At 37.7% G+C, this 9,993-nt stretch overlaps 1 protein-coding gene across 1 annotated transcript; it reads left to right on the top strand.

The window, feature by feature from the left end:
- The first annotated feature begins 702 nt into the window (after positions 1-702).
- Positions 703-1,122, top strand: LOC138885467 (uncharacterized). The gene has a single exon (XM_070166418.1). It carries the CDS (start codon positions 703-705, stop codon positions 1,120-1,122), a length of 420 nt encoding a protein of 139 aa, XP_070022519.1.
- Positions 1,123-9,993: the final 8,871 nt, after the last annotated feature.

Here is a 9,993-nt window from a genome sequence, read left to right as displayed (position 1 = left end):
CAATTCTTGATAAAAACAGTAAATGATAAAAGCGGTTAAAAGTTAAATTTTGCACATAAGTTCACACTTGTATAAAATCAGATAATCAAGCCGAATATAACAGTTGAGCGACCGTGCTAGAACCACGGAACTCGAGAATGCCTAACACCTTCTCCCGGGTTAACAGAATTCCTTATCCGGATTTCTGGTACGCAGACTGTAATATGGAGTCATTCTTTTCCTCGATTCGGGATTAAAATTGGTGACTTGGGATACCCTAAATCTCCCAAGTGGCGACTCTGGAATAATTAAACCAATCCCGTTTCGATTGTCCTTTAATTGGAAAAAACTCCCTTGCGCCCCATCGGGTGCGGAAAAAGGAGGTGTGACAACTACTTGAGCAGGATGATGACACCAAATGAGCTGAATTATTCGCTAATTGAAAAGTTATGTTTGGCTCTAGTCTTCTCAATCCAAAAGTTGAAGTGCTACTTTCAAGCTCATATCGTTCGTTTGGTTTCTAGAGCAAATCCCATCAAGTTCGTGATGTCAAAACCCGTCCTTAGTGATCGGCTAGCAAGGTTGTACCTCCAGTTTCAATAATTTAAAATTGTGTACATCCCTCAAAAGGCTATAAAAGGACAAACGTTAGCAGACTTCTTGGCAGATCACCATATACCTGATGATTGGGAGATAACTGACGAACTACCTGATGAGGACGCCATGGTCATCGAAGTTAAGCCTCCATGGAAGATGTACTTTGATGGTGCTGCACATCACGGAGGAGCTAGTGCTGGTGTAGTATTTGTCACTTCTCAAGGTGAAGTTTTGCCCTACTCTTTTACGTTGACGCAACTCTGCTCTAACAACGTTGCTGAGTATCAAGCACTAATACTTGGGCTCGAAATGGCTGTCGAAATGAAGCGGTTGCAATTGAAAGTCTTTGATGACTCTCAGTTAGTGGTTAATCAGCTTTTAGGTAGTTACGAGGTCAAGAAGCCTGAACTACGCCCATATCATGATTATGCTAAAAAGTTAATGGGGTGGCTCGGTGATGTGACTATTCAGCATGTGCCAAGGAAAGAAAATAAGAAGGCAGATGATTTAGCTGCCTTAGCTTCATCTTTAACCCTGCCTGATTAAGCGCAAGTTACTGTCTGCCAAAAATGGGTAGTACCGCTGCCAAATGAGGCTGAAGGTGATAAAAATGAACTCAAGCATCTTGTCGTTGTTTCTGAAGTCAAGAAAGAAGAATGGAGACAACCCATTATCGACTACTTGTACTATGGGATACTTTCAGAAAATCCACAGAGAAGAACTGAAATCCGTCATCGTGCCCCTCGCTTCCTTTACTACAAAGATACCCTATACAGAAGATCATTCGAGGGAGTACTCTTGCGATGCTTAGGGGAAGATAAAGCACTCCAAGCTTTGCAAGAAGCGCATTCTGGGGTATGTGGGTCACACCAGTCTGGACCAAAGCTCCACTTCCATATAAAAAGGATGGGATACTATTGGCCAACGATGGTAAAGGATTGCTTGGACTATGCTCGAAGATGCAAGGCTTGTCAATTCCATGCGAATTTTATTCATCAACCTCCTAAAGTATTGCACCCGACTGTTGCATCATGTCCGTTTGACGCTTGGGGATTGGATGTTGTTGGACCACTCCCAAAGTCCTTTGGTGGGCACCTATACATCTTAGCTGCAACTGACTACTTCTCAAAATGGGCTGAAGCTGTTGCTCTTAAGGAAGTAAAGAAGGAAAATGTTACAATTTTCATCCGAGTAAACATTATTTATCGCTTTGGCATTCCTCGTTGCATAATAACGGATAATGGAAAGCCATTCGATAATAGGATGATGAACAAAATTTGTAATCTCTTTGGCTTCAAGCAACGTAACTTTTCCATGTACAATGTTGTCGCCAATGATCTAGCTGAGGCATTCAACAAGACTCTATGCAATTTGTTAAAGAAAGTCGTCTCCAAATCTAGTGAAGAACCCACTTCGTGGCTTTCGGATTCATAGGACACGCACTTCGTCTCCAATTAAATTGGCATTCGACGCATTGTTTTTCGACTCCAAATCGACGCATTGTGGACATGCACTCATCTTTAGAATTTCTTGGGGGAAAGAAGGCACGCTACTTTGTTGGAAACTAAAAATGAAAGCATAGTTGTCTTACCACTTCATGTGAATTAAAAAAAATCTTCACTAGAATTTCAAATGCAAAGAGGTCACGTCCAAATTAACCTTGTGAAATCAATAAGCATAGCTGATCATTTCATCAAATTATTCCATCTATGATTTGACATACTACTTCTGCAGTAATAGCAAGTAAAAGCTGTTACTTTATTCCTTAATTGGACAAAATTAGTCATTTTAAGCTATAAGTGGAAAGGGGATGCATGGATTAATCAGTGAAAGCATTGGTAAGAAGGAGGATACAAATTGTCTTCATTAATACTTCAAGTCTAGTCTTTAAAGCTTATACCTTGACAAGCCTTGAAGTAGGGGGCATTTGTAGACATTTAAATTTTATTGGATTTAAATCCATAAAATAATTTGGATTATATTTTAAATTCAAGATATACTGGTCCAAATAGATATTATGGGCTAATATAATTGAATTAATTATATAAGTCCAATATATATGTATTAAATAAATAATTCTTAATCCATTGGGCTAGCCCATTTAATTGGGTTAAAGTGATGAGCCCACTTCATTAAGCCCAAGGTGTCATCTTTCTAGAGGCCCAGTTTAGTGCCACGTGTCAAATGACGTGGCACGCCAAGTCAAGTGGAAGAGCCAATAGGACCACGCCACGTGTCAAAATGACAAGGCATGTCCAGTCACACTGAAAGGCCAATAAAATCGCGCCACGTGTGCAAGTGATATGTTCTGGCCAATCAAATGCGGCCATGTCACCCTTCAATTTGATTCGTCGGAAAGAGTTTGTTCTTATCACAACTCTTCCCTCCCACAACTATAAATAGGGATCTTTATAACTCAGAAAAGACACCAGAAGTTATAACAAGAAGCAAGAAAGAGCTCGTGGATCAAACGCTGCGAATTCCTCCACAAGTTTCAAGTTCAAGTTCAAGCTCAAGAACGAAGAACAAATCAAGTTCAATCTCAAGAACAAAGAACGAATCAAGGTCAAGTTCAAGCAATCAAGCTAAAGCTCAAGAACAAGATCATCATTTGTGGCAACAAACATAGATTCAAGATCAAGCTCAAAGACCCTTGAATTTATTTCTTATTGAAAAGAAGAATCAGAGGATTCATAGAGATTGTACACTCAAATGTTTGAAATAAAATACTACGATTGTTGTGATATTTTCGGTTTTGATTTTATTTTCTCGATGCAATTTATTGTCTACAGCGCAATCAGTTTTAGATTTGTGCGACTTCACCAAAAGTTTTATATCTTGATGTAGGAACCTCAGAATCACAAACCGTTTAATTCCTCAAAACTAGAGTTCAATATCTACAACATATCTAAAATTCAGAAATTAAACACTTTCAGGATCATTCTAGGTGAATTTTTTTGAAGTCGGCTCTATATTCTAATGTGCCAATAGTTTCAGATTATCCTGACTTCACCAAAACTTTTGTATCTCGATGTTGGAATGTCAAAATTGAAAACCGTTTTAATTGGTAGAACCTAGACTCAGAGAGCACATCGAAAACCCTCGAAATAGGTGGCTAGGTAAAAGTTAAGACATAAAAAAAATCCACCCATTCTGAACTACGACATGACTCGATTCTCTTCATCAAGGTACGTAGGCATCTTAGAGTTTCATTTTGAGTTCAGTTTCATAAGTTCAAAAGATACATATTACCCCAATCATTATTCGAGGGAAGAATGATGGAATATAATCCACTTGATTGGAACTTAAAAATCAGGCTTACACGAACTTTGTGCTTTACTGAAGATTGGTGGTCCAATGGGGGCAAGCCTCCATAGCAAATTGGCATCTCTGATTGATGGATGTAGACTTTTAGTAGAAGGCCAAATCTTCAATTTGAAGTCCTCAAGTTCGCCAACTGATCCTCCACAAATGAAGTGTTTGTCACCATGGCTTGCATGATTGTTGTGGACGATGAAGAGTAACATGGATTGTCACACAGATTGATCCTTGATTGGCTCATGCTATGTGGTGTAAGTGGGGAGAATCCATCACTTGAAGCATCATCATCTTCCTTCACAGTAGAGTGCTTGGATCCAGAGAGGTCAAGCAGAGCAAGAGTTTTCTTGATCTTTTCAGCAACATCGCTTCCTCCTTCGGGTGCGTTTGTGGAAGATCTTGCTCCTTTTGAGGATGAAGATCCGAAAATAGGGGTAGATGAGGCCGACACTTGGGGTGCTTGTTGTCCTAACGATCTTGCTTTGCTCCTCGTAACTGGTCCAAAGCTTCCAAAGGTAACTTCGAGTATGTTTTCCACATCAACATAGAACCTAGAATTAGCAGCCTTGGTGGAGGTTGAAATTGAGTCGATTTTCTTTGAAGCCATTTCGATGTTCTTGAACTTTGGTGATTGAAAAGTTGAGATGAGAGGTAGATATTGTCCCACTGGGCATGCCAAAATTTGTAAACAATAAATTTGCGTCAAGAAAATAAAATCAAGACCGAAAAATATCGCAACAATCATAGTATTTTATTTCAAATATTTGAATGTTAAAATCTCTATGAATCCTCTGATTCTACTCATCAACAGTAAATGAAAGGGCTTTTGAGCTTAATCTTAAATTTTATTTAATTTAATCCAAGCGCTTGAGGCCTGATCTTGATCTTGACGTATTTTTAATCCAAGGGCTTGCAGCTTGTTCTTGAATCTTCGTCTTGATATTTTAATCCTTTGAACACTTGAACGCTTGTAGCTTTTAGATAAATCTACAACGTTTGATTCACGGGCTCTCTCTTGCTTCTTGTTATAACTTCTGGTATCTTTTCTGTGTTATGAAGACCCCTATTTATAGTTGTGGAAGGGAAGAGTTATGATGAGAACAAACTCTTTCCGACCAATTAGATCGTGACAAGGCCACATTTGATTGGCCAGAACATGCCATTTGCACGCGTGATGCGATTTCATTGGCCTTTTTATTTGACTTGGCATGCCTTGTCATTTTGACACTTGGTATGATCCTATTAGCTTTTCCCGTTTGACTTAGCATGCCCTGTCATTTGACACGTGGCAACAAACTGGGTCTCTAGGAAGATGGCATATTGGGCCTAATAAAATGGGTTCATCACTTGTAGCCCAATTAAATGGGCTAGCGCAGTCCTAATTTATTGGACTTAAGTAATTAATCCAATTATATTAGACCACAATATTTATTTGAACTACTATATTTAATATATAGTCTAAATTATTTTGTTGGATTTAAATCCAATAAAATATAAATACTTACAAATATCCCCCTACTTTAGAGTTGTCAGAGTGTAGATTTATTGTACTCCCAAGACGAGGCTTGAAGTATAATATCCTTCTTTCCAAGGTCCCTTTTGTTGGTCCATGTCGCACCCCCTTTTTTCCCTTTTTGACAGGGAAGTCCGGGTTTCAACATTCTTGGGGGGAATAACTCGTTTCCTTTTGGGAATTGGGTATTTGAAGAGTCGTCACCTAACGGATTATGGTGCGTTAGGGCACCTTGAGCAATTAACTCATGGACTAGTCTGCATTATCAAGGATAATGGCTCGAAATAACCTTGAGGGGAAGGTGTTAGGCACCCCTCGCGGTCCACAACAGTGGATCCCGGCCGAACTTAAACTATGTGAATTAGTCATTTTAACAAATAAACAATTTTAACACATACTTACAAGTAAATGTATGTTTTGACATCATAATCACATGTATGATTCAAGTAATGGAACAAGGGAAAAGGTTTGAACAAGTTGCGTATATATAAAGAAAAGTAAATCTATTTAAACAACGGGAATTGGAAAGAGGGGTCCTAGGTTGGTTAGCCTATATGATCATACCCACATAATGCCTGGTAAACACTCCTCAACGAGGGACTACACGTGACATTAGAGCGTAGTCATCATATTCCTTACTACCCAATTCCCTCCCCTTGGTCATAGCCTAAAGCGTTCTAGCAACATTGAAAGATACCCTATGCGTGCACTATTCGTCCCTTCCTTGTGGCCCTGGAGGTATTTAGGACCTCTAATTTAGGTGGTTCTAGACCATCCTAAGGTATTTAAAGGAGAAAAGTCTAAGCGTCAATCAAAACAATTAGGACTGCATTTAAGAGAACAATTAAAGGCTCACATTTACCTCCACAAACATAACAAATAAGTGCACGTCTCAATTAACAATTTCAAATATTTAAGAGAAAACCTTAGAATATGATATCTAGGTGAGTAAAGATTATACAATATTGAATTAAGACCAAAGTATCAAAGACCTATTCAGCTTGCCTACTGATTTTAGACCTGTTTGAATATGAGCAGTCACAGATAACAGAACACATTTTTATAAGATTTTAAGGCACCCTATAGGCTTGCCTAGGCATATAATAGTGATAGCCTATAAGCATGATATCTAATCGTTAATTCGGAAGGTAGTAAATTAGTAGACAATTTTTAAACGGGTAATTGAGATCTATAGACATGCTTTCTAGTGATATTGATTAACAAGAAAAGAGTAGGTTATTTAATCTGATTCAGAACTGACAGACACGAGTCATACTGATTTTAAATCTAACTAGACTGGTTTTAGATCCTATAGGTATGATTTCTATTATAGCTGATTTTAAATCCTATGGGCATGATTTCTAATATTGTGAAAGTAAAACATGCAGAATTTTATTTAAACCAAAGCAGATCCTATAGGCATATTATCTAACAAACACATTTGAATCGAAATAGACCTTATAGGCATGTTATCTACCATTTTTACCCATAATATGCAACTACCCACCCTTTTTCACTAATCGTCCCAATGTTTGTTTACAATAATTATTACAGACCAAGAACTGAATATAAATTACATAAATAAAATAGAAGCTAAGCTATAGGGAGCCTGAAGTAGGCCCAAAACAGTCATAGTGTACCAAGCCTTTACTGATCTCACATACCCAAAGTTCCATAGCCCAATTCGTGTCTAGGTGTGTCAGAGTTCCCTAAGGACCTCAAGGATCCCGGGCAGTGCTCACATCCAGACTTTACTAGAACAAAGATTGATTATGTTCAGTGTGGAAGTGCCAACCCTGATATGCCAGAGTTCAGAGAGATCTCAAGGGTCTCAAAGCAGTACACATATCAGAGGGGCAGGACTTAGCAATCTAAGAGTAATGTGAGAGCGCATAATGATTTGAAAGAGTTTGGTAAGCAGTAGCAAGAGAGTCTTATGAATGGAAAGAATTTTATTAAAACCAGTAATAGTTAGGGTAGAAATAGTTTGAGAAAGCATGAAGAACATTTTTTAGGGTGAGGGAGCAAGTCACAGAACACACAGTTTCAGAACAGTCTTCACACAAGGGAAAGGGGTAGGGGACACCTAGAATGCACCTTAGTGATGGCAAACAAATACAAAAGATTGTTAGTTAAGTTGATAACATAGGTCTTAGACACAAATAGTATCTCACTAGTGAAGTAGAGTAAGTTGGACTTAGATGAACAAACTAGACAAACACTTCATGAAGCATTCAAGGTTTTAGAAATACTAATCATATACAGAACATGCACAGAATTTGGTCATGTTGGGTGAAGCAATAAACACACAACGCAGTTTGGACATGCTAGTGAACTAATTATTTAAAGCATGATTGGCATGCTAAGCAGTATAAACTTCAGCATGTTGTGTGATACAGTAATCTAGGCATGCTGATTGCATATTGAATGGAATAACAAATGGAAACTGGAAATCACAACTGGTGAACTGCAGCAACAAAGAAAACACATGGTTTTGGAATGTGAATTGAATCAGAACATACCAATTAAAGAGAGAATACAGAGTATAGAGCAGAGATGGTGCAAGTAGCCAGCCTTGGCTTACAACCAGCTGGATTAATAAGAATTGCAAGTAACAGAATAGAATAGAGAGCTTTTTGAGAGTGTGAGAATGTAGATGAACTAGTGTTCGTGTCTAGAAGTCATGAGTAAAGGAGAGTATATATAGTAGAAAAGAGCAAGGAAATAAGGTAAATGGAATCAGCCCTTCTGCAATTAAGGAAGCCACAGAATCAATTATACGTCAATTAGTATAATTTTCCCTTAATTAAGGATAATCAACCAACAAAAAAGGCATAACACATTTAAGGAAAGAAAATCAAACAAGCAATTAGGGGTAAATGGACAGAATTTTAATTAAGAAAATGATTGGTAAAGAATCAGTAAATATTGTCACACCTCCTTTATCCATACCCGCGAGGGTACAGGGGAGTTTTTCCAATTGAAGGACAATCGAAACGGGATTTGTTTATTTATTTCAGAGTCGCCACTTGGGAGATTTAGGGTGTCCCAAGTCACCAATTTTAATCCCGAATCGAGGAAAAGAATGACTCCATATTACAGTTTGCGTACCAGAAATCCGGATAAGGAATTCTGTTAACCCGGGAGAAGGTGTTAGGCATTCCCGAGTTCCGTGGTTCTAGCACGGTCGCTCAACTGTTATATTCGGCTTGATTATCTGATTTTAATACAATTATGAACCGATGTGCCAATTTTAACTTTTTACCACTTTATTATTATTATTTTTAAAAGAATGTGAACATCGCTTAAAACACGTCTTTGGACTGCGTCACATGAAATGCACCCACAATCCGGAACACATTTTATTTGATGTTTTGGGATTTGGATTTGGGTCGCATGAAATGCACACCCAAGCTTAAGAAAGTAAACTATTAAACACGCGCCTAAAGAGACTATCGCGTTATTATTTTGGGAAGGCCGTGAAATTCGCTAAACGGCCCTCCCGAACTCTAAGTATTTAACACATATATTTTTGTGAGGGCCCCGCAATCTGTGTGTTTTATTTGGCGAGGCTCGGCTCGTTTTATTTAAAAGGATAAACCTATAGTGACTACATTTCTTCTATTAAGTTCGTCTCTAAAAATAAAAGGAAATCCCTCAATTAATTACATGCTGAAAAAGTCGAACTTATTAGTTATTAGTTTACGGCTAATGCAAATGGAAAATTGCAATCGAGTTTGTACAAAGAGAGATTGCTTCCGTTCTATATTCTATTATTTAATAACACTGGAACATGAGATTTACGCACAATAATATCAAAACAGATTACTTGTTCTTTGATTAATTTAAACTAACATTATTAGATGAAGAAGTTATGCAACCTCGTTACTCATTAATCAGTCAACTACATTTTTATACAAAGAAAGGAAAATTATATTCAAACACAAATCTAAACAGGAGGAATTCAACAGGAACAAAGCCTGATTAATATTTCATTTCGCTTCAAGCCGAGAGTGTACAACTGTGTACCTGGAAATGGCAGTACAAGAACAAAAGAAGGAGGAGTCAGCAGCAACAATAACACAGCAACAGAATTCCACAGCAAATAACAGCAACAAAACCAGCAATAACCAGTGTAACAATGGTCAGAACCAAACTGAAAAAAAACGGAAAGCCTAACTGAAAATCAGTAACACTAAACGCAATCCACAGACGCAGTAACAAAGTTCTGATTTCAGTAGTAAAGAAAAGGACCTCACTTTCAGTTTTTAGCTCTCAAAGACTGATTTTTAGTTCTGAAAAATTAGCCTATTTCTCCCTTTTAAGTTCTGAAAATTTTTCCTCTCTGAATTTTTTCCAGTCCCTATCTCTATATCAACTCCTCCTATTTATAGGCTAGAACTAAACATTATTTATTCAAAGTTTTTCACTTTCAGCCTGTATATTCCCTCCCATGTGCATCTATACACTTTTATCATTAATCTCATGCTTACTTTCTGATTTTCCACCCTTAAAGACACCAGACAGGGTGTATTCTGCACTACTAATTCCGTTTCCATTAAACAATTCATTAATTTAATTATACA

The sequence above is a fragment of the Nicotiana sylvestris genome, chromosome 2, assembly GCF_000393655.2.
Source record: "Nicotiana sylvestris chromosome 2, ASM39365v2, whole genome shotgun sequence".
In the NCBI taxonomy this organism is placed as follows: Eukaryota; Viridiplantae; Streptophyta; class Magnoliopsida; order Solanales; family Solanaceae; genus Nicotiana; species Nicotiana sylvestris.
This window is presented reverse-complemented; position numbering and strand designations above follow the sequence as displayed.